Genomic DNA, 25,702 nt, shown 5'->3' with positions numbered 1-25,702 from the left:
TTCATAGCAGCAGTACAAGTACCAGATTCTAAATTCTCTCTCTGGTGTCCTATACCTAATAGCTCAGTCTTTCTAGTAGAGGCAAGAGGTCCAAGCACTGTGTTTAAGTTCAGCTTTAGGTCCAGGACAGATACACATTACCCCGTTTCCATTCCTCAATTGATGGTTGGAGTCTTGCCACGTGACACAGCGTCGCTTGGATGATGTTCCTTTCTGGAACAGACTACAGGCCATCACCCAATCCCATTTTGAGAGAATGCTTGAGATCACCACATGTGAGACCAGACAGGGTTGGGTTCATTTTCTTCCCTCTATAATAAGGGTTTGCCCTGAAGTATCTCCTCCCCTCAAGCCCCTTTCTGCCTCCCCAGATTCAAGGTACCATCTCTATATCAGCTCCTGCCTGTAGTCTTACTGTGGGGAGATCCTGAGTTTTTTCCAAAGTAGATCTAGATAAACTGAAGTGTGTGCACACTTAGGATTCTTGCAAGGTTATTTCAGCCTCTCTGCATCCTGATTTCTTTCCCGTTCTCAATGACATCTAACCCCGGGTTTCTGTACCACCTGCTTTAGGACCTCTTCCCCCACCTATGAACGGGAACAACAAAACAAACTTTCCATGAAATCCACTCACACCAATGCACGCACTCTTCCCGAGTGTTTTACAATTTGAATTCTTTAAGCATGAATTGGACTTTGTCTTTTAAGAAGGGAACATTAGGCATTAGCTTGCTTGTGATAAACTACCTTGGGAGCGGGTAGAGAGGTTTTCCTCCCTTCCCTTTTCTAGGATGTTCCTGAAGGAAAGCAGTACCAGTTTAAACTCTTTTAGGAGGATTGCTGCAAAGGGAAATTGAGATGGTGGTAGTTAATTATATGTGTCAAAGTGGCGGGGCCACAGCACCCAGGTATTTGGGACAAATTATTCTAGATGTTCCTGTGAAGGTATTTTTAGATGAAATTAACATTTAAAATAGTAGACTTTGAGTGAAGCTGATTAACTTCCATCATGTGGGTGGGCCTTATCTAAGCAGTTGAAGGTCTTAATGGAAAACCACTGACTTCCCAGAGGAAGAGGGAATTCTGCCAGCACACAGCCTTCAGATGTGAACTGCAGCATGAACTCTCCCCGGGTCTCCTGTCTTCAGGTCTGCCCCGCAGACATGGCACACCACAACTGCAGAGGCCAGGTACTGGAAATAAATCTAGCTAGCTAGATAGGTTAGGTAGGGAGATAGATAGGTAGGTAGATATTGGATTATATATCTTCTCCCTATATATCCTATCTAGCTTCTATTTTCATATATATATCTGTCTGTCTGTCTCTCTGATCCTGCTGGCTCCATTTCTCTGGAGAATTCTAATATAAGATGCTTGGATGCATCTTTCTCTCTCCTGTAATGCTCCCTTCTTTCCTTTTCTTCTACTTTCTTGTTGCCATTTCCTTTCCCGTCCTCTTTCCCAAGACTTCCTGATGCTTGGAGGAGGAAGTGTCAGGAGTGGATTCTATTTTCCCACTTCCCAGCCTGCATTTCCTGCCACCATGGGCAATGGAGAGCTCATGACCCAGAGTGTGTGTGGGGTCTTTTGTTCGTTTGTTTTGTTTTGTTCTGTTTCCCTGTCTTGATCTCTGTAATATTGAATCCATCCAGCAAGGTGACTGGGAGCTCAAGCAGCTGGGAGGAGATGAGAGTGAACTTTTGGGATTACATCAGAGAGAAAAATGGGTGTTCAGTTGAGAGGTGGGGAGGGCATTAGTGGTGAGGAAAAGAGACTGCTCAGAGACAAATCCCAGATGTCAGTGTGGTGGTGGTGATGATGCTTAGAGGCTAGCAGAATTTTAGAGACTGTTCAGGCCAACACACCTCAAACTTTTTGGCCAAAACCCACAATAAAAAGACATGTTAAAATGTGACCAGAGCACAAGTGCATGTGTGAGAGCTTGAGAACATGTATAAATAAATACATAAGAGCTCGATTCTGTGATGTGATAACATTTTATGAGAGGCTTCCTCTTTACATCACAATGATCATGTCCCTCACAAGCTATGCTTCTGATTAGTATGGTTATATCTTATTAATTAGAATACAAATATCTAGAGCCCATACACAGTGTGTGTTCACCAGCCACCTGCTCTCCCACCATGAGGAACTTCCTCCAGGATAAATACCGGTGTGGTCCAATGTCAGTGCTGTGTGGGCACAGGGAGTCTGGACTGACACACATTGAACTACTTTAATTCTTCTCCACCTCAAGCTAAATTGCTACCAATGAAATATCATCCAATGTCCAAATGAAGACAAATTTCTTCAATTATCTAATATTTGGAATGTGCATCTTGAATAGCTCTAATATCTGTGGAAGTGGAGGCTATGAAATGGAGATACATAACTAGTTTTCATTATTAATTGAATAAATATTTATTGAGAATGTGCTATTTGCCAGGAACTGTTATGGTTGCTATTGATATAGCAGTGAACCGTGATGGGGACAGGAAAAGATACAGCATTTTCTACTTTGAGTTCTTAGAAATGACTAGAAACAATCATTCTTCTCCATGCACTGGTTTCTTAATCTAATAATAATGATACCTTTCTCACAGAGATGTTAAAAGAATGACATGAGGTGATACCTGTGAGGAGTGTACCCTAGCATCTGGCATGTAGTAGGATGATGATGGTGGTGATGATGGTAGTGATGATAATGATGACAGTGGTGGTGATGATGATGGTGGTGATGATGACGGTGGTGATGATGGTGATGATGGTAATGATGATGATGGTGGTGATGATGGTGATGGTGGTGGTGATGATGATGGTAGTGATGATGGTGATGATGATGGTGATGATGATGATGGTGGTGGTGGTGATGATGATGGTGGTGATGATGGTGATGATGGTGATGATGGTAATGATGATGATGGTGGTGATGATGGTGATGGTGGTGATGATGGTGATGATGATGATGGTAGTGATGATGGTGATGATGATGATGATGGTGGTGGTGATGATGATGGTGGTGATGATGATGGTAGTGATTATGGTGATGATGGTGATGATGATGGTGATGATGATGACGGTGGTGGTGATGATGATGGTGGTGATGATGATGGTGGTGATGATGATGGTGGTGATGATGGTGGTGATGGTGATGATGATGGTGATGATGGTGATGATGGTGATGATGATGATGGTGGTGATGATGGTGATGATGATGGTGATGATGATGGTAGTGATGATGGTGATGGTGATGGTGATGATGATGGTAGTGATGATGGTGATGATGATGATGGTGGTGGTGGTGATGATGATATGGTGATGATGATGATGGCGATGGTGGTGATGATGATGATGATGATGGTGGTGATGGTGATGATGATGATGGTGGTGGTGGTGATGATGATGATGATGGTGATGATGGTGATGATGATGGTAGTGATGATGTTGATGATGATGGTGATGGTGATGATGATGTTGATGATGGTGGTGATGATGGTGATGATGGCGATGATGGTGATGGTGATGATGGTGATGATGGTGATGATGATGACGGTGGTGGTGGTGATGATGATGGTGGTGATGATGGTGATGATGGTGATGATGGTAATGATGATGATGGTGGTGATGATGGTGATGGTGATGACAGTGGTCACTGTAATTGTTTTTTAAATGTTGGTTGGTTGGTCTGTCCCTGAGTGGGTCCAGAGATGGAACTTCTGACCTGAAACAATTCATTCGACATGTACTCGTTACTCATCAGCCACATACAAAATGCTGTGATTAGCACATGCAGGTCTCTGACAAGTCCACGAAACTCTTATCTTCAGACACCATATGTCAGTATTGAGGGCTGTCAGGCTACAGATGAAATAAAATAAAACCCAGTGCCAGCCTCCCTCATACCCACATCTCTGTGCAGTTAGAGCCTCACTTTCTCCCTTCTTATTCTGTCACCCTCAGCTGGAAAGCCTGGGCACCGTTTGCTCTCTCCCTCACTCCTCAGCTCATCAACTGACTTCTGCTGCTGCCCCCGCTGTGAAACTTCTTCTGCCAAAGCCACCTTTGTCCCCACTGTGAAGACCGAACACATGGCAGACCATCCTTCACTGTCCTGAATTCCCTAGCATCAGACACCATTAACCACTCTCTTCTTAATAGTCTAGGAGGTCACTGATCCCTGATTTCCCTTCTAATTTTCTGGCCACTGCACAGACTCCTTCATGAGATCTCCCCACACCCCTCAGCATCTCTGTTGCCCAGACCTCACATCTAAGGCTTCATTCCCCTCTCTGAATCTTGTGCTAAACAACTGCCACAGGACCCAGGGCTTCAGCTCCACCTAAACAAAGATGATTACAAAATCCATAGCTCTAAACATTGTGTCTTTCTCAGACTCAAAACCTAAATATCCAAATGCCAACAGAAAGCTTTCCTTGGATGTTTCACTGGCCTTACCTTCCACATTTACCATTTATGCCCCTCCACTCAGTATCCACTCTCCTTACCATTTCTCTGCGATTGGTTATATCAATCATCCACTCAGTAGCCAACATCAGAAACCCAGCAGCAGCCTAGATCACTCTCAGTCTTTAAAAATGCTCTTAAGAGTCATTTCCTTTGAGTAGCCTTCCAAGAATCCTCACCTAATTTAGATGGTCCAACTCTGAGATGTTGTAGCATCCTTACATGTTTTTATTTTAAATCTTATCATATTGTATTACAATATCTGATTCATTTGCCCTACTAAATTATAAAAACCTTGTGGGCAGGTGATATATCATGTTCTCTGTATCCCCCAGCCCAGCAAACTGCCTATATATTCAATGAGTCTTGGTCAGAAAAAAAAAAGAAAGATTGAATGAATTAGTCAACAAAATAAGTGAACAGTATGTTTTTTAAAGCTTGGCAAACGAGATAAGATTTCAGGTAATCAACATATAATATAAAATGCAAGTCCTAGATCCTCTCTAAGACCTAGGGAGCTCAGATTCACTTTAGCAGGAAGGGGAGAGAGGGCAGGTGAAGCATCAGAGCACACGTTCTGTGTGCTGAGCCCTCTGCTGGGGTCTCATATACAACTTGTTCAGTTCTTCAAAGGAAGGAAAATACAGTGTTGCTATCTAACCAATGAGTAAGCTTGGGCTCAGAGGAGTCTGGTCCATTGCTCATGGTCCTGGGTGGCAAGTCCAGATTTAGAGCCAGGCAAGTTGGCTCCGGATGGGCATTCTCTCCTCCACACCCTGGTTCTCGGGTGGAATGATCCCCTTTCCGCCTGTCATAGCGGAAGCTGTAATGAGACTCTGGAGGGGTAGACGGTAATATCTCCTATTGAGCATTTAAAAAAACACATTTTATGGCTTGTAGGTTTCAGTATAAAGTTTTTTTGGTCATTTGATTTATAGAACTGTATGTGGTGTGGCTATAAAGTAATGAGGTGGATTTTATTGTATGGTTTGTGGAAACTGGTCTCTTTGCAGGAGTCTCCAGGTTTTCTAGAAGGAGATGTTCAGTGCAATTGATGTTGATGCCTTATGATTTTCCGCCATTGAGGAGTTTGGGGGCCAGGGAGGAAATGAGAATGGGAAGAAGCAGATTCTCGGCTGTCGGCTTAACTGACATTCTACAGACCGTGGAGAGTGGACATCAGTTCTCTCGTGCAGCAAATATTTTCTGGTATTTACTCCATGCCAGGCTCTAGTCCTTGGCAGAGGAATCAGGGATGAGCAAAAGAAGTGCCTGCTCTCAGGGACCCTGCAATACTAATGCGACAGAGACAGTTACGTTCAGGCACCTGCACGACACTTTGAAGGGCAGGATGTAGGATAAGGAGGCTGATGTTACAGCAACTGGATTGTACAGCCATCAGTAGATCACTTCTTTGGTCTTGGGGAATAACTCCTCTGTATCTTTTTAAAAAGCGAATCTGTGTGCCTTATGTTTTGTTTCGTTTCTATTGCAGTTTTTTTGTTTTGGTCAATTTCAGTCATTTTGGAATAGAGAAGAGAAGAGGAATTTTATGTTCATTGATAGCGGTCACTGTGCCAGGCATGGCAAGAGGAGTGAGCTTTCTTAATTCTCAAGGCAGCCTTGCCAAGATTCCCCTGTTAACCCTGTTTACAGATGAGAACATACAGACTCAGAGAAGGTAAGAAATGTACCCCAGATCAGAGAGTTACAAGAGGCAGGGCTGGGATGCAAAGCATGGATTTTAATTGCTGCCCACTATTGGTGCTTCTCACTGGCCCGGGCACATGGGGCCTGACAGAGAGGGTGTGATTTGGTCAATGATGGAAGCGGGGGCAGATCAAGACTCCAATGACCTGAAGTCTGGCCTCAGGTCAGCAGTGGACTAGGAAAACCACTGAACATCTATTTGCCTCAGAAGTCCTCATCACAAGAAAAAACATGGTAACTATGTAGGGACAGGTGTTAACCAGACTTACTGTGGTGATCATTTTGCAATATATACAAATATCAAATCATTATGTTGTACACCTGAAACTAACATAGCTTTATATGTCAATTATACCTCAATTTAAAAAAACACATATATTTGGCTCAGTTATCAAGAGTACAAAAAGACAAAGAGAAATGAAGTTCCTCATTCCTTTTTAGCACTGATCTTACAGGCAGCTATTGTACAGGGTTTGCTTTGAGTTTCATTTTGAGCAGAACGTGTGTCTCATCTGAAGTATTACATTCTGGTATGTGTTTCCATGTCTTGGAACTTCCTTGAGCCTAAAAACTGAAAGCTTTTGGATCAGTTCACTTTGAATTCTTACCTCTCTGTTCACTAGCAAACATCTCTAGCTGGTCATACCTGCATGTCCTGAGGACCCAAGACAGACAACATCCCCCAGCTAAACCACGATGCCTCCTCAATTGTCCCGCCCCACTGGGTCCTCCTGATTTAGGTCGGTTTCTGGAATATAAATATGCATCATGCACAGGCTTCTTATTTTATTTCTTTCTAATGCACACACAGAGCAGCTGGGTACAATCTTCTCTCAGATAAACACAAGCTGTAAGTTTTCCTTATTTATAAATAACACACAGTTTGAAATTGCTTTTACAACTGGATATAAATTTCATTAGATAAATTCAGATATTTCTGTTGGATCCAGAGTTCCCCATAGCCAACCTCATCTAGGCAGCCTCTCCATGGTACCAGGAAACCATATTAACAACCACTTTGATCCTTAGGTGACTTCTAGTTCTAAAATTGACTCTTTAAAATTAGACAGAGATCTGTTCAGTTTCTCATATTACACACACACACACACACACATACAAAACCTCTGGACAACTTGGAAATTTGCCTGCCCTGCTCTGTACAGCTTATCTGCCCCCAGAGCCACTTCAGAGAAAAAAACCTGTGATGGTGGGGGAATTAGGTCTCTTCCTATAGGTAATAAGGAAACATTTATTGGGTCCTTACGGAGGGCCCAGCAGGGTGCTGACAACTTGTATTTCATTTAACACTCAAAAATACTGTATGCATTCATTACTATCATTGCCTCTATTTACAGGTGGGGAAACTAAGGATTATCAAAGTTAAGGATATTGTATAAAATCACCCTGAAGTAGGTTTTAGAGGCGGGATTCAGGTGGACTCCAGTGTCCAAGTTCTGGTCTGACCCACTACCCAATAAAACAAGGGCTTTTGATTGAACTACATCGTAGCTGGTAAGTTACAGCAGAAACAAGGACTTAAACCTGGGCCCCCTAGTTTCATTAAGGGTAAGTGAGTAGCATTTTTTAGAAACCATACCGATACAATTCACAGCCTCATCCCCAAACAATTTTAGAATCTACTGTCAAAAGCTAAGATATGGCCGAGCAGAGGAAGTATATTAAGAGACAAATTGAAAACAGTGGAATCACTAAACTTCAGAACAGCTTAGGTTCTAAAGTTTATACTGATGGGGCTTATTTCTAATTCACAAACAAAGGCAGAAGGGCCTCTAGATCTGGAGAGAGGGTTCCATGGATAACATCTCCTCGCCACACACACAGAGCAGAAAGAGAAAGACTTTTATCACTGTTTTCCCTTTAACAGTGAGCCCAGGTGAGCCGCTAGGGCTGTCCTCAGTGCTCTGCTGTGGCTTCCGCCTCCTTCCTCCTGCTGCCAGCCCACGGCTCCACTTGACCGTCTCCTACAGCACTTCACTCACTCCTTCGACCTCTGCCTCTTAAACCTATTTCTTCTGGACTCCTCCTCATCACAGGGTATTGTGCCACCCCAAACCCAACCCCTTCTTTTTCTCAGTCCCAACATCCAGACTCTCAGGAAGCCCTGACTACTGTACTTCCACAATACACCCCTTACCTTTCCCTGTTTCTCCATCCCCATTGTCACCGACATCATCTCTTCCCTCTTCTGCTCCCAGCACTCTCCCTGAATCCCACTCTTCTCTTCATGACAAAGTGATATTTTAAAGCTCATCAGATCAGGTAACCTCCCTGCTTTACGTTTTCTAAAACTACTACACTGCACTGGATCCAACTTGCATTTTCTATTACAAATCGCCCTAAATATCTAGACATCTGTAGGTCTGGACCAGAGCTTTAGTTGGTACGTAGGGCATTTACATCCTTTCATTTGTAACTTTTTACATGTCACAAGTTGTAATCACTGGAAAGTGGGGATTTTGCTATATAGTCATAATTTATGATTACTAAGTGCTTCCACTGTGCCGAGTCCTTTGGCAATGATCTCATTAATTGTCACCCTGTATTAATCAAGTTTTGAGGTTTTCTATTCTGTATTTTAAGATGCTTTGACATCTTGGAGGCTTGCAAATTCTGGAGAGACTGTCTCTCCCAGGGCTAGCTAATTTCTAGAGATGGCAAACAACTTGCCTTCAGCATGTCCTTCATATGCAAACCAACCCAGTAAGAGCCCACATCCCTAACCATTTCCTCTACCCAATGGTCACACACCAAGCCAATGTTTCCCCTGCCCTGAGTCACTCCAGGGCCAGGTACTGGACAACTAGAGACCACATCCAGAGTCCAGGCCTGCCACAGTTATTCAAAAACATCCAACCCTAAGTTTGCTTAAGCTTGCCCTCCCCACCTTGCCCACTCCTTCTCCTGGAAACCACCATCAAGCCTCTGGACCTTGCTTTCTCCTTGTCCTTTCTGCTTCCTCTCTCACCCTGGTGCTTCCCCATGTGGCCCTGCATACTGTGGTGTGCCCCTCCTCTGGGGAACGCCAAGGAATAAACTCTTCTTTCAAGACAGTTTTTTCCATGTCTGCCATCTTACCAGACCTTACAACATGATCTTGGGGATGTTTCACAAAACCCCAAAACCCTATGAAATAGGTGCGACAGCTGAAGGATCAAGGAGTCAGTATCTGAATGGACAATCCAACTGCCGAACCAATAATCTTATTACTCTAATCCATCCTCATTTAATTTGTCTTCATATGTGTCATCAAATATCCAAAAGAGGTTTAACTGGGGGTTTCCCTATCATAGTACTCAGTCAAGAATTTCATAGAAATCTCTCGATATAAACTACTTGTTCATTGTTCATTGCAAAGCTCACCCCCTTTTACCTTTCCCATTTCAATCTGGTTTGGCCTTCCAGTCTCTAAATGGATATACTGGTCTCTAGCAATTCCTTACAGATGAATGAAATCTCCCCCACCGAACTGTAGACAGGCATAGATTCACACAAAAATCAGACCTCTGTAGTTATTTCTCTGATTCCCTAGCCCTTAAGTTCAGCCCATGTATTCACCCACAAATATTGAACTAGGAAGCCGACTTACAGAAGAGAAAGATGACGGCCCCATTCTCTAGGACTCCGGATACCTAGAGCTGGGGGTAGTCAGCCCTGAAAAAATAAAAAGTTTATCCTTTTCCTAAGGGCAGGATTTGTTACATGTTATTAAGACTATATAATGCCTCACTTCATCCTATCTCTGCCTCTCCTTTTCTTGCCCTGCCTGTTCTCCTCCCACCCGGAATCTCATGTTCTTTTCTGCTTTCCTTTCTTCTCCAGTAACTCCTTCCATCTCAAGTAATCCTTCATGGGCTGATTCAGCCTTTGGCAACAGCCCATCTGCACCTCCTGAGAAGCACTAGAACCAGCAGGCACGTGAGTTGGCCGTGTCACCTGTGTGCCCGGCAACCAAGCAGCAGGAGCTGCGTGACTTGTAAGGCAGCCTGACCCATCCCCACGGCTCTCACCCTTGGTGTTCAAGAGACAAACTCTGTCATTGAAGAAAATCATAAGACCAGCCCCAGTTCTCAGCTTTGCACAGATTAAAGCACTAAAAAAGTCTTTCCAGGCTGTCGATACAAGAGCATCTCGGAGTTTAGAGGATTATGTACAATGTGTATACAGAAAACCCAGGTACGCTCAGGTCTTAAGGAAAGATGTGTGTCATTAAAACTGGTGGGTGATGCCAAAATAAGTTGTTAGGCTGCTCTCTGAGGCCTTGCCTCTCCTCCCAGCATCATGACCCCCCTCGGCCAGAAGCTCACTGGAGAGCGTGCTGCGCCTCCCTGCATCATTAATGTCTGCATTCTGGGAAGGAGATGCCACATACTTTCACTCTATTAAAACTTATAAAACATAGGTGGCATAACTAGTGACAAGTATTCTTTCTTCCTGAGGTACGATGCTCTAATTAAAAACTTTAGACCTAAGATGTATGTGGTTCTCTTTTTGCAGGGGGCAGGGGATGGGCGGTATTTATTTATATTAGAGTATTTATCATAGTATAGTATATAGTAGTACAGTATTTATTTGTGCCCAGCTTTTAAAACTGAGAACAGGTAGCACACTTTTGTGCCCTTGAGCAACGAACACAATTAATGGTATAAGTTTAAAGCTTATTTTTGAATTACACGTCATTGCAACAGTTGTTCAGAGCCCAGGCTAATTTTACAAAAGGATTTGAGAACGAATGCAGTAAAGCAAATGCATGTAGCAACTATTAAATTATGATACAAGAGCAGAAGCCACATAATAAGGGGTGGCTTTTGTCAGGGGTCGCAGAAAGAAAGCCTCTTGACAGGCCCAAGGAAAGCCTGAGATTTTCAGTTCTTAACCAAAAGAAATGCGTCCATACTCCAAACTGACAGGCTGGGCTCTAAGAATGCCTTACTACCAGGTCCCCTCCGGATACGGTGATGGCGCCACTTTATGTTGTGATCATAAAGCCACAGATGGATTTTATAAGAATCAGTCTTATTACTTTTTAGGATCTCTACGTGTTTTTCCCAGTTTTTGCATTTTTACAATAAGATACTTGGGTAATAAGCGTGGAGTAGGACAGGGACGATTTTGCTCGTGGCGCAGTAGGAAGAAATTCTGATTTGCCAGCTGGAGAGCGAGAGCGAGCAACTCAAGGGCCAGGAGTATTTCCAAGGTGGGTCACCGGAGGGGAAAGCGCTCCACCTTCTCGCCAAGGCCCAGGAGAGCTCTGCCTGGGATGGGACTGTAGCTCGGCCACGTGGAGAGGGGGCTGCCGAGCGGTGGACGCGCACACGGGGTCAGAATCCCGGCGTGGGAAACCTAGTTGAGCTCTCCAGGGCGGGGATGGCAACTTCTGCCTTGGCATCCGGCATCCGAGGAAGGAAGGTGCGAGTCAGTTTCCAATTTGCTGCGGTCCCGAGCTCGCTCTCGTGCCCTTCCCTCCCGCCCGCACGCAGGGAAGCCGCCGAGAGGGGCGCAGCGTTCCCGGGCAGGCGCCGTGTCGGGGGAGAGAGGAGCGGGGGACGTGGCGGCCCGACACGCGCGGCTCCCGGCGCGAGTGGGCGGCGCGGCTGGGGTTACGGTGTGCGCCCGCGCCCAGCGCCCGCCGCGTGGCGCGCGGTCCGCCAGCTCGCTCTGCGCCGGCCCAGCGGAGAGCTGCGGTCAGTGATGGAGCTGCTGCCATGACAACCGCGGCGGTCGGGGCCCGCGCGTGTTGGAGCTGCTCCCGGGAGGCCGGCGGCGCAGAGGCCGGGGGCGGCCGCTGAGTGTGGCGTCCGCGCGTCCCCGCGCCCCGCGCCGCGTCCCCGGAGAGGCGGGCGCGGCGTCCGCCAGCTCCCCGTGGGCCCCGAGCCTGCGCCGCCGGCGCTCCGCGGGCCGGGCTGGCCGCCAGTCGCCGCGCGGGCTGCGGCGAGGACGCCAGGCACCCACCGCACAGGAGGATCCTCGGGCTCGGCGGCGGCTGCGGGTCCCCGCGGTGGAACTTTTTACCGCCTTTGCGTTCCAGATTGGAGACTCGGGCTGGTTTCTAAATACAACTGTACATATGTGTGATCTAATAAAACATTCTCTCCTCTCCTTGAAGCGGCAGCTTTTTATGACATCTCCTTTATGTCAGAGACACTTGCCTGGCTTCTTTGGGTTATAAACTTTTGATGCCAGACCTCGGCAGGACGTGCCCAACTGAATGTTAAAGTAGCATCTCGGAGAGAGACAGAGAAAGAGCAACCCGTGACCTTCATCCCTGCACCTTCCTCCTTCCTCTCCCTTCCCGGCCGCCTCCCTCCTCCCCAGGGGAGCGTCGAGAAAGCTCTTTTTGGATGCAGGAGGGGGCTTCTGGTTCTGCCAGGCTGGAAAGCTGAGGCAGGATTTGAGGAAGAATCATTAGAGTCGGGAGAGCCTGGACTCCGCTTCTGCTTCCCCCTCTCTGCTTCTGGCTGGTTCCAGCCCTTTCCTCCCTCCCCACGCGGCTGCCTGAGACCCGCCGGTGTGCGGGGCGGGGGACGAGGACCGAGCGGCTGCCGGAGTTCTGGGAAGTTGTGGTCGTCGAGGATGGGGGTCTGTGGGTACCTGTTCCTGCCCTGGAAGTGCCTCGTGGTCGTGTCTCTCAGGCTGCTGTTCCTTGTACCCACAGGAGTGCCCGTGCGCAGCGGAGATGCCACCTTCCCCAAAGCGATGGACAACGTGACGGTCCGGCAGGGGGAGAGCGCCACCCTCAGGTAGGGAGCTGTTCTTCGGCGGGGGCCTGAGCCCCTCGGATGTAATTCCGTGGGAAGGGGCGAGCGAGCGAGAACCGGAGACTTGCGTGGGGGATTGGAGCGTGGGAGAGGGCCTTTTGCAGGCCCAAGAGGTGCCCACTTGGCGTTCTGTGGCAGCTAGCACCCATTCTCCTGGACAGCTTTGTCATTTGCTGTGGCTTTTCTGGTTCCGGATCTTAGGAGTGAGCCCTGAGTCCATGCTCCGGGCTCCATGTATCTGCGAGGCCATGACGTGGCTAGACTCACTTTTGCCTTGGCCCCGGGATGAGAGCCCTGGCGTTGAAATATACTGGGGGTTTAGCCAGAGATCACTGGTACCCTGGTGGCTGTCTTACAGTCCGGAAGGTATGTGGTGAGGCAGGGTAGTCCTCCCAATGGGCTGGCTGGTCTCTGTCTGAGCGATACCTGAAATTTCAGGCTCTGGAATTGCTGTTGCTGGGCCGTGTGACCTTTTTCGAGTTTGCTTAAGAGGCAGCCATCCTTGCCAACCCGGTGTGGTGCTCCTGGGGCCCCTATTATAAATTATGAGGGCAGTTTTATCTTTGCAGGCTCAGGCCAGGGAGAGGAAACATGGAGCTTTTATGCAACAACACTCCTATGTGAAAAGCACAGTACGAAAGCTTTTTGTTTTACCTTAATGAGTTACAGAGAATCACTTACATGCTCCAGGCAGAGGGGTGGAGCTTCTTGGAATATGAACCTTTGGGGACCAGGCCTGCTGCAGCAGAGACTTTAATAAAAATGCAGCCACCACTTTCCACCAGCTCAGCAGATATCATCTTTTATCCCTTTAATGAGGTAGTTCTGGTCCTCGGAGACCGATTCAGGGACATCCCAGCTTAACTCTGCTCACAGTGTACACAGGGTGAATGCATTTGCCCTGTCTGTGACTTCGATGGTTACGGTGGAAATAAAACATCGTGCCCCGGATTCTGCAACCAAGAAGCCTGGCTTCTCCAAGGAATGCATGAGGGTGGGGCTGCCTTCCTGTTCTTCCCTTGACCTTCTTGGTTGAACCCTCTCCATCTGGACAAGCCTCTCCCTGGGGAAGGAAAGAAAGGCCTCCTGCCTCCTGCTCTTCCTAGCTAAGCCCAGGCATTAGGGTTGATTCTTACCACTTTGAAGGTGGTCCTCAGCTGAGTCTTCTTTTGAGCTTGAGGACAAGTCCTAGAACTCTGTCTGCTGGTGCATGGGGGCCCCAGGAGGAGAGAGAAAAAAGGATGGAGACAGACCTCCTCTCTAGACAGCAGGAGGGAAACCCTCTGGGCATGTGGGCACCCCTCAGCCGGTCCCAGACTAGAGGGAATGTAACATGCCTACTTCCTTGCCTTAGAGAAATCCTGGGGGTCCATGCCCTGAGAAGCACATGTGCAGAGGGCCAGTCTGCTCAAAGAGAGGAGTAGCAGCCGGGCTACAGTGCATGTTAACGAAGGAAATGTGGGGAAATGGTGGTAGGTGTGAAGGGATTTGGATGCTGCCACGCACCTCTCTTCATCCTCCAGACTATTACCAGGGACAGAGAGGCCCAGCATTGAATAAGGCCTCAGTGCTGAACTTTCCAGAATCCTCTGTCTTCTTCTTGCCTCTGAAAGTCAAACCAGAAACTTAAAAACTAGAGCTGCTGTACGGGATGCAATAAGACAGTTCCACCAGCAGAGGGCCAGCTTTGATCTGCCTTTTTTTTAAATTAGCTGCTGGCCTGTTTTCATGATCTTCGGTTCTCATGTTTAGCAGCTGGGTTTCATAATGGGAATGGGAATAAAAAAGGGAAAGCTGAATAGTTGCTTTTTTGTGCTTTGTGGAGAAAAAAAAACCTTATGTATTTGAGTATAACTGTTATCTGTTACCTGATGGCATGCTTTATTTTTTAAAAAGTAAGCGCGTCTTATGTTGATTTTGCCTCTCAACTTCCGTATAATTTGCCCTGAAATAGAGAAATTCAGTGCATTGTTCCCATTTTAATCCTTCTTTATCCTCTTTCTTTTACCTCTCATGTTCTTCTCTTTTATTACGTTTTCCTTTGTTTTTATCAGATACCTCCATTTTATATATTTTTGCATGCTGTTCATTCTCATCTTTCTGCCTTTGCTTTCATCACTTAATGCTTACTATTTCCTGATTTTTAAGGTTCCGGTTTCACTACTATCACAATGTTTCTTAAAATAACATAACTAGCTCCTGCAGATCTCTGGGGGTCTCCATCTCTCCCCTCCTGTTTTCCGTGCTCCTTTGCTTTCTTGGTTCCACAGCTGTGTGCCCGTCTCAATGAAAACCTTGTTTGTCAGGGCTCAGAGGGGGCGTCCGCTGCTTCCCGTCTCTGGAAGTCCATGACCTCAACCCCAGATAGATGTATCGTTTTGGGTTGTTTTTTTGCTTCTAAAAATTGTAATTCTTAGCGGTGGCCACTCTTTAGTCTCCTGAAAGGTATACCTTTGGGCATTCAGCGTTTGGGAATTTAGTGTTCTGAATGCATCAAATGTTCAGAAGGCGTTGAAAAACTTGAATGATCCCCAGGCTCATCAGCCAGAGAAAGTCTTTTCAAATGTGACTGCCCTGGATCCAAGTATCCCAAGCCTGTTTCTAAATCTTGAATGAAGTCACATAGGAGGCCAAAGACCGAATAGAAGCAAAAGAATCGAGAAAGCTGGGTCCTCCTTTGAAATTCACAGTGCGGCATTGCACCGCTTAGAGAAGGATGATCTCCTTCCTTGGAGGCATGATTTGTGGTGCTAGGTCTTTGATTGCATTGAGGGATGCTAGGAAGTGAGGTGCCAGAGACGACACTGAAGTTTTGAATGTGGATGAAACTCATTTTATGTAAATGAGGCAATATTATCTTCCTCATAACTACACAGGGCTACTTGAAAAGTAGAGATAATTACGTGACTCTGGAATTATTTGCCTTCTTGGAAGAGAGATGACATGGAAAATGAAGGTGATATTCACAGTGTCTGAATTATAGCCCCTATGAATCAGATTTGAATTCATTATTATAAATGGGCCCTCTTGGCCAGAATCATTTCATGACAGTTATCTGCTGTTGGGTTAAAAATGTTCTGTGCCTTTCCATTAGATTAGATATGACAAGTATCTAGAAGTCCTGTGTCTGAATCATTGCCCACGTCAGGGAAGGAGCCCGGAATGTTCAGTGTGGTCAGCGGGTGTCTATGAGGCTATTTCAGTTACACGACGATCACCAGATGTCTTTTCTTCCTGGACCTCAATCTTCTCTCAATGGGCTTTGGTTCCTCAGTGGGACCACATCATGCGTGTCCACGAGCATTCTGAGGGGGGTGCAGTAGCGTGGAGGTGAGAGTTGTTGCTCTGATTGTTCCACTAAATGGGAAAAGTTTCCACCAGCAACCTGGATGGGTTTTTTTTTTCCCTTTTAATTTTTTTTAGTATGGCAGGATAATCAGTTTTGCTGATCCAGGTTTGCTGATCTGGGATTATGCTTAGGAACTCTCTTCTAAAATACCCTTGCATTTTCATTTGGAATTCTGAGCTAATCCCTTTGGAACCAAGTATTTGAGGGTTAACTACTACCAAGGAAGAAGCTGAGCAGCAGGGTGTTGGCAAAACTACTGGGGTAGCCAGGCTCCCAGGGGCGGTGTCCTGTCACTGGCCTGGATGTCCTTCTGTCTTTTGCACTCACCATCGGCAGCTTTTCTTTTTGTGTAAATTAGAAAATTCAGACTAGCTGCCAGGTTATTCCAAACAAGGCCACAGCATGTGCATTTCAGTGTTTAAGTTGCCTAACCTGAATAGGGACTTGCATTAGTGCAAATGCTTCGCTCTTGGCCTGGGAAAATGGAGACACGGACACCGAACCAAGTGCAAGTCCCTGTGGGGCCCCTCCAGCTGCACTGCTAACCCGGGCTGCACTGGAGTTACCTGAGATGCTGTTTAGACATTCCACAGTCAGGATCCCAGACCAACGAAAGCAAAATGTCTGGAGTTGGGCATAGGTGTGGACATTTTAAAGATCTCTTCCACTATTTCTCATGCTAAGAACCACTGCCCCAGAGTCCTTTCCTGACCCAGAGCATGTGAGCAAGACTGGTCTCCAGTGGCCCTGCCCACACTTACGTGTCCCCTACACGTGTGCGTGGACCTTACCACTCACGGCTGCCATAGTGCCCGAGAAAGAACAACGGGCTCAGGGGCCTGAATACTCACCTGGGTTTGATTCTTACTCCATCCCTCACTAGCTACATGATTTTGAGCACTTCACTTCCTTTGTGTACACTTGGGAACAGTATCTGCTCCGTCTGTGGCATCTGGGAGATGGAGTGGATGGCGTTATTCTGCTGGCTATAAAGCAAAACACACATGCAGGTTGTTATAGAAGCTAAAGAGAGCCCCAGTGACAACCCATAATACTCTCCATTCTTTCCAGTTTCCTTTCTCATTCCCACTCCCCCCGCCCCCACACGGACCTTTAGAATTCTTAGTCCTTTCCCAGTTCCATTCAGCATCCCGCTTCCTGCTCTGGTCAGGATTCACCCTCATCTGAGTCCTAGTAACCCCTGCTGTAGATCTTTGTTCTGACGGGTACACACTGTGGGCTTGTGACCTACGAGTGGGCGTGGTTGGACTGTGAGTTTCTGGGGGTCAGCGGCCACGTCCTAGGTGTTGGGTACAGACATCTTCATGCCTACTAAGGATTCAAATAATAAGTCTTGGCTGAATGCTTTAATCCATCAAAAAGGGGCTCAGTCTCTTATAATGGAGTTACCTCTGCAGTGATGAAGTGCTTACAGCTACAGGGTTTCATTTTCTTCAAAATACGGTGCCAGCCATTCAGGCAGGTGGTCGGTTAGAGCCCTTGGAGGCCTGAGGGACTTGAATTCTGCTGAAATCACTTGTCATGGGGAACAGTTGAGTCCACCAGCGGTCCCCATCTGATCTGAAACTATGCAGAAGGTTTCACCATCCCTGGGGGCAAGGCAGGAGTGGGGCGGCAGAGCCTAGGGAGTCTTCTTAGCAGCAGCAGAGTAATGGACTTGGAAGTGAGGGTGTTCCTGCGGAGACCTGCCTTCTGCAGACGAGAGGAGACACAGAGCAAGGAACGAGTGGGGCCGACCGGGAAGTGGGCGTGTCCTGGATTGGGAGCGGCGGGGGTCAGCGGGCCTGACTGGCTCTACTGACACTGTCAAGTCACTGAGTGGTAGGCATGTGCTTGCCTCCCCGGCACACACGCCACGTGCCAGAGCCAGGGATGGGAGGAGGAGTTTTAAAGCAGTCAGGATACGTGCTCAGTGACTTTCTGCACTGCTCTAGACCAGCGGTCCCCAACCTTTTTGGCACCAGGGACCAGTTTCGTGGAAGACAGTTATTCCACAGACTGGGGTGGGGGATGGTTTTGGGATGATTCAAGCGCATTACATTTATGGTGCACTTTATTTCTATTATTATTACATTGTAATATATAATGAAATAATTAGACAACTCACCATATGCAGACAGGAGGCGGAGCTCAGGCGGTAATGCAGGCGATGGGGAGCGGCTATAAATACAGGTGAAGCTTCCCTCGGTCGCCCGCCACTCACCTCCTGCCGTGCAACCCGGTTCCTAACGGGCCATGGACCCGTTCCTGCCTGTGGTCTGGGGGTCGCGGACCCCTGCTCTAGACACTTAACAGCTCTATGTAAGCCCTTTTGTTCAGTTTTTGGCCTTTAAGCAAATTTGGCCCTTGGGTTCAGTTTAGTCCTGTCATTCTAAAAAGGGACGGTGCCCTTGGTCTTCCTACTGTGCTCACTGCGCAGCTGCCTCTGGCGGTGTGTGTGTGGGGGCGGGGGGGATTGGAATGAGCAGGACTGAGCAGCGTGTATCCCAGACCTGATGGGGTCCAGCGGTGAGATGCAGCGGACAGGAGGGGCCACCTAGGTCCCACCTGACCTTCCCAAGGGAGGACTTCTAACGTTATTATTAATGGGAAGCATCTTCACAGTCCTGAGGTAAGAAGAGGGAATTACGGAGTGACACGCTTAGGGCTGGCAGAAATGTGCGTTGCCTGTTAAGTTAGCAACTAAGTGTTAACCTTTCTTGATTTTTTTCTTTTTTTTTTTCAGTCTGCTCAAGACAGCCCCAGACTATTTCAGGTTCATTCATTTATTTATTATTTTCCCTGTAGGAAGATGCTTTTGCTGGTGTTGGGTCCCGATGAGTTGGGGAGGAAGGTGGCGTGGCTGTGGGGAGAGGCTTCCCGCTAAGTCCCTCCCCACCCCCCAGCAATGACACCTTCCTGGGACTTCTGGTACCACCTGGTGTACCTTTTTTAAGATGTGAAAACTGAAGCTGTGATGTTTCTGCAGCTCAGCACTTACCCTGCCTCCGTCTGTGTGCCATTTCCTTGGTAGAGAAGGTTAGAGAAAGGAGGTGTTTGAGCCTGGTGCCACTTTTCGTACAGGATCACACCACAGACCCTTCAATAAAATCTGCGGGGCGGAGGTTTAAACACATAAACTCTATTATCTGTGATTGACTGTGTGTCAGGTGCCAGGACAGTTACTTATTGTTTCATGTAATTTTCAGAATATTATGGCGCTCTCAGGGAGGAAGACATTTTCTTCTACCCTTCTAGGGTCTTCTGGCTGGTCTAAGAATTAAATTTAACTGAGACAGATGAACAGGATGAAATCAAACAAAAGTTTAATAACATGTATATATGGAAGAGACCCAGGAGAACTGAATAACTCAACAAAATGGCCAAAACCCTCACCCTAAATACCATCTTCAGCTGAAGAGAAAAGAGGATGTTGGGGGTAGAGGTTTGGGACTTCTAAGTGGAGGAATGCAGTTCACATGGAGATGGAAAAGCAAATGTTTGGTAAATCAATGTTTGCTGGACCAGGCAGAGATTGACACAGAATACGCTCTGATCTCTGGGAGTTTCCCCACCACACCTGGCAGACATCTCTTGTGATGCTCTATTCCTGTAACAGGCCCTCTATCTATATATTCTTCAGGCAGTTTGGCAGAATGGCAGAGTTTCTTCCTGAGTCTTTTGGGCCTTGACTGTTTTCAGCTTGACATAATCCACATGCCAGAAACATTGTGGGGTGGTGAATTTTGTTCCCATATGATCCCCAACTAATAGACTAGGAGACTGAGGTATAGAAAGTTAAGACGCTTGCCTTTTGATCACATAGTTATTGTGTGTCAGAGCCTGCATTTGTTCTTAGAATGCCTGTTTTTCTTCTTCTGAGTTTTATAGTACCTCCTCCCAGATAGAGAGTACAGAGAAAGTTTCCATGAGCTGCAAGCAGAAGAAACAAACGCCCCCTCTCTGTTCCTGGGACCTGTATTTGAGCAAAGGTCAGGAAATCCGCATTGGGTTGAGGGCTGTAGCTGTCTGCTGTCCTGCCCTGAGCAGTGTGCTTCACTCCCCTCACGTGCACGCCAGCAAATGCTGCTCTGTCTCCTGGGGCCAGAAATCATGCACCTGTGAACCTTGAACAAAGTGAAGCCTCAGGAGGGTCCTGCCCACCGTGTGCGCAGTCGGAAGATCATAGTGCCCCTAGTTTTGACCCTGTCCTAAATGCTGCACCCTCCGGGTGTGTACATAACCTCTCACAGCACGTCCAGTATCTCTAAGGACCCTGCAGACAAGACAAATTCAGCAGGTAAATGATGACAAGGACACCAGCGCCAAAACGTTTCTCCAAGAACTGTGAGGAATCGACTGATCCGCATGGAAGGATGGAAAGATGAGACACCATATGTTTTAAAATCCTAAAATCCAAGTCATTTTGTAATCTCCTCTCCCCATCTTTATGCTCATATTTTAGTTTAAACTGTCAAGCTTGTGGCAACAGCGGGCACAGACCCTCTTGCTCACCTTGCGGTTGACTCATACTCTACAGGAAGCTGCCTGACCCCTTGTGGCTTCCTCTTCCCTGGAGATGGTACATTTTGCTTAAATCAAAGATATGCTGAAGGACTTGACCTGGCTTCCGTAAGAGTGCTGATCAATACAATGTTTAAAACTTAGTTTTGAATATTAAACATTTCCACTGGGCCTGAAGATTTATGGCATCTCGATTAATCCAGTTTCCATTGCATAATAGAAATACAGCATGTTTTAAGTGGTTATTAAGTTTTCTGGCTAGCCTACAGAAGATAATTTAACTCATAATTACCCAAAATGCTATAGACCAGCAATGAAGAATAATAGAAAACAATGTTGTTGTAGAAGAAGTAATTACACAAAAGAGGGAAAAAAGCGAATACTATAATTTTCTATTTATCGCGAATGCCGGTGCTAAAGAAAAGTAGGCATAATTACAGGAAGATAATATGGAAACATTTTCCCAAAGACATTTCTGAGTACTTTCAAAAGTTTTGGAGTTTGTATTATTGTTTCTGCTGTTGCCAAATTTAATTTTAAGATGCAGAGTTCCCTTTTATTTGATTCAAATGTGCATTTGCCTCCTTGCTAATGATTCGGGATAGTTTCATACTTATTTATTAATAAGTATTAATAAAGCAAGGGAGACAGATCAAGGAAATGAAAGACAAAAATGGAAAGAAAAGAGGAGAGAGACTTTCCCAAGGCGTCAGGAAGAGTTGAAGGGATACAAAGGCTCTGCACAGGTGAGGACAAAGTAGCCTAAGGTGGCGTTCCTGACTCCAAGGTAGAGGAAGGAGAGGGGGAAGGAAGTGGCCGTGTCCCACCTGCCAGGCTCTGCTGTGCAAATGTCTCCACCCCTGACTGTCTGGATCACAGGACCACACATACACAGGCTTGCAGCGTCCATCCTAAGTCAAGGCACAAGCAGTTTGGGGCTCAGGTTCTGTCTTGCTGCTGGAACTGGGCTCTTTCTGACCCTTGGTTCCCACCTTCCATGCAGCTGGAGACCCCCTTCTTGTCACTGAGCCCTACTCCATGTCCTGCTCCTCTGTGTTGGACCTACCCCAGGCCCTGGGTGATCAGGAGTCCCACCTTGTTCTGTAAGAACCTCTTCTCCAAGAGCCCAGCTCCACCCTTTACCCCACTCCTCTCGACCTCCGGCTTCATGGACTTTCCAGAGCTTACTCTTTGCCTGCCCACCAGAATGTCCCTTTAGGAGACTGCCTCATGTGCAGACAGCAGGTGAGGGCTCAGCCAAGTCACACTTGCTCCTCTGCCATTAAACTATCTATTCTTCATCATTAGGTATATGGGTTGCCCTATCAGATATCGTCCACCTTGACTGGGCTTGATTACAACTGATGCCATCACAACATAGGGATTCTTGCTTGCTGTTTGGAACTCACCATGATGGATTAAAAAAAAAAAGCCAGCATGTGTTTCACAAGGAGATGTGTCAGTCAGGTGTGTGATTGGAGAGGCCATTCTCACATTCACATATGTGACCGTAAGGCACCTGTGTAGGAGGAGGGCATAATGGGATTCATATTTGTGCTGTCCTGTGCTTTCTAGGCCATCCCTAAAAATACCCCTCTCCCTGCTGTTGTTTGCACTGCTTCCATGCCTTTTGTTAAATGCATTAATACCGTCTCTCCATCTTTGTGTCCCAGCGTCCAGTACAACACCTAACACGTGGTGGGCACTCCAAGTTTGTTGAAAAGATGGATGTGTGTCCTTTATCTCTATCTCTCTGTGTGTCCCCCACTTTCTCACACACACAAACACACACATGCACATGCACACACACTCCTGCTTTTTCTAATGAAGATATTCTCATCCATTTTTAAGCAATTGGGAAGTCACTGACATTACAGCCAGAGATTCTGGCATTTGAGTCCTAGTTGAGATAATGATCTCTCTCCAGATAGTTGGTATTTAACTTGTCCTCTCTCCTCCCGCTTATTATAATTGCAGTGTTTGTGAATTTCACATTATTCTTAAAGCCACTGTCAGGAGATGCTGAGCAGTTACAAGGGAGGTATACCAACCTCCTCCCTTTTTATTAAGGTTACAAAATAGAGGATGGCATATTCTGGAAGTACACCTGCAAACTCTAGGGAATGGAAACAAATCAATGAGAGCAGTCTTCTAAAATTGCAGAGGGCATCTCAGGATGAAGGGATTTGTGGACTCATTTCCTTGGCCATGTGAAATGTGGTGGTTCCTGGGTTGAGTCCTCACTTGTGAGGTCCTTGAATACATCTTGGGAGCATGTATCATGCTGTACCTGTGCGGTGGGAACAGTTTACAGGATCCTCTTGATTATATGCTTAGTTTACAATTGGCTATTCAGTGGATGCTTAGTGAAATGTAAGATAAAGTATAAGCCCTGTCAATGGGTTAAGACACAGACTTTGCAGTCAGGAAGCCTCTGTTCAGATCCCAGCTCTGGTACTTATGGGCTGAACGTGGTCAGACAAGTGAACAAGTGTCTCTAAGCCTCAATTTCCTGATTTAAAAAGAAAGGGTTGGGGGCTTCCCTGGTGGCGCAGTGGTTGAGAGCCCGCCTGCCGATGCAGGGGACACGGCTTCGTGCCCCAGTCTGGGAAGACCCGACATGCCGCGGAGCGGCTGGGCCTGTGAGCCATGGCCGCTGAGCCTGCGCGTCCGGAGCCTGTGCTCCTCAACGGGAGAGGCCACAACAGTGAGAGGTCTGCGTACCACAAAAAAAAAAAAAACAAAAAAGAAAAAGAAAAAAAAAAAAGAAAGGGTTGGGATGCTATATGCTCACGTTGCTGGGCTGCTGGGGAGGAATTCATGGCATCAAGTTTGTAAGAGCTTAAAGTCCGATGTGGCAAGTTCATGGTAAACAGTAGCATTAATGTTTTAAAAAATGTAAGTTACTGAATTCACAATGTAAACAACCAGCTTTTATTGACTTCTCTATGCCAAGCCCTGTTCTAAGTGGCGTGGAAATTATAAAGTTGAATGAATCCCAGAGTCTCCTCTTTAAACACTCACATCTAGTGAATATATTAGCAGAATAAAGGGCCCATAGATCAGGAAGTGGGGGAGAAAGGAGAGAGAAGGAGAAGAGGGAGGAGAGGAGGAGGACATTTACATAGAATGCACGATATTCCGTGTCCACTTAGACAGACTTGGGCATTCACATTCAACCATGTAACCACCACTCTAAAAGGTATAGAATATTTTTTATCACCCTCAAAGAGTGCCTCTATGCCCTCTCTTTTTTTGTGCTCAACTGTGCATGACATGAAATTTACCATTTTAACCACTTTTAAGTATACAGTTCTGTGCCATTAAATGCATTCATGTTACATGCAGCAGCCGTCCGTCTCCAGACCCTTTTTCATTTATCTAAACTGAAACTCTGTTCCCATTACACACTAACACCCCATCCTCCCCCTCCCCATTGCCTCTGGCAACCACCATTCTACTTTCTGTCTCTATGAATTTGACTGCACTAGAGACCTCATATACATGGGATCATACACTATTTGTCCTTTTATGGCTGCCCTATTTCACTTAGCTTAATGTCTTCAAGGTTCATCGGTGTAGCATGTATCAGGATTTCCTTCCTTCTTAAGGCTGAAACATATTCCACTGTAAGTTTATACCACCATTTATTCATTTATTTGTCAGTGGACACTGGGTTGCTACTATGAACAATGCTGCTATGAACATGGATATACAAATATCTGTTCAAGTCCCTGCTTTCAATTCTTTTGGTATATTCCCAGAAATGGGATTTTATATACCTAGAAATGGATCATGTGGTAATTCTGTATAATTTTGAGGAACCACCATACCATTTTCCATAGTGGCTGTACCATTTTACATCCCCTTCAGCAATGCATAAGGGTTCCAATTTCTCTACATCCTTGCCAACACTTGTTATTTTCAATTTTTTTAATAATAGCCATATTAATGGATGTGAAGTGTTTTATCTCATTGTGGTTTTGATTTGCATTTTTCCTAATGATTACTGATATGCTTTAATGCCTGTTTATGTATGTTCTTTAGAGAAATGTCTATTCAATTGATTGTCCATATTTAATCAGGTTGTTAGTCTTTTGTGTTGTTGTTGAGTTATAAGAATTCTTGATATATTCTGAATATTAATATTTTATTAGATATGATTTGCACATGTGTTCTATCTGTGGATTGCTTTTTCACTCTGGTGATAATGTCTTTTGATGCACACACATTTTTACTTGTGAGGTAGTCCATTTTATCAGTTTTTTCTTTTGTTGTTTATGCTTTTGGTGTCCTATCCAAGAAATCACTGCCAAATCCAATGTCATGAAGCTTTTTCCCTTTGAAGAGTTTTATGTTTTAATCCTTATGTTTAGATCTTTGTTTCTTTTTGAGTTAGTTTTTGTATATGGTGTAAGGAAAGAGTCCAAGTTAATTTTATTGCATGTGGATATGCAGTTTTCCCAGCACCATTTGTTGAAAAGATTATCTTTTCCTCATTGGGCTTCTCACTCTTTTTGAAATTCATTTGAACATATATACCTGGTTTATTTCTGTGATCCCTATTCTATTCCATTGGTCTATGTCTGTCTTTATGCCAGAACCATACTGTTTTGATTATTGCAGCTTTATAGTAGGTTTTGAAATCAGGAGTGTGAGACTTTTTACTTTATTTTTCAAGATTGTTTTAGCTATTTGGGATCCCTTGAGATTTCATATGCATTTTAGGATGAGTGTTAAAAAGGATTGCACTGAAGGGGTAGATAGCTTAAAGTAATATTGACAGCTTAATAATATTAAGTCTTTCAATCCATCAACTTGGGATGTCTTTCCATTAATTTTTGTCTTTAATTTCTTTCAGAAACATTTTGTAGTTTCC

At 45.8% G+C, this 25,702-nt stretch overlaps 1 protein-coding gene across 2 annotated transcripts in view; it reads left to right on the top strand.

Moving 5' to 3' along the window:
* Positions 1-25,702, top strand: part of OPCML (opioid binding protein/cell adhesion molecule like) — a gene marked incomplete at both ends in the record, with an annotated part of 1,094,036 nt that overhangs the window by 579,513 nt on the left and 488,821 nt on the right. The window contains one exon of one of the 2 annotated variants that reach the window (XM_082627771.1): positions 12,848-12,932. In XM_082627771.1, coding sequence (XP_082483897.1) covers positions 12,848-12,932 — 85 coding nt within the window. Of the gene's footprint in view, positions 1-12,750; positions 12,933-25,702 lie in introns of those variants that run through there. The other variant, XM_082627772.1, reaches the window with a different exon arrangement.

Source organism: Mesoplodon mirus (assembly GCF_964341445.2).
Source record: "Mesoplodon mirus genome assembly, chromosome: 7".
Lineage (NCBI taxonomy): Eukaryota > Metazoa > Chordata > Mammalia > Artiodactyla > Ziphiidae > Mesoplodon > Mesoplodon mirus.
The sequence above is the reverse complement of the archived record's forward strand: the minus strand, read 5'-3'. Positions and strand labels throughout refer to the sequence as shown.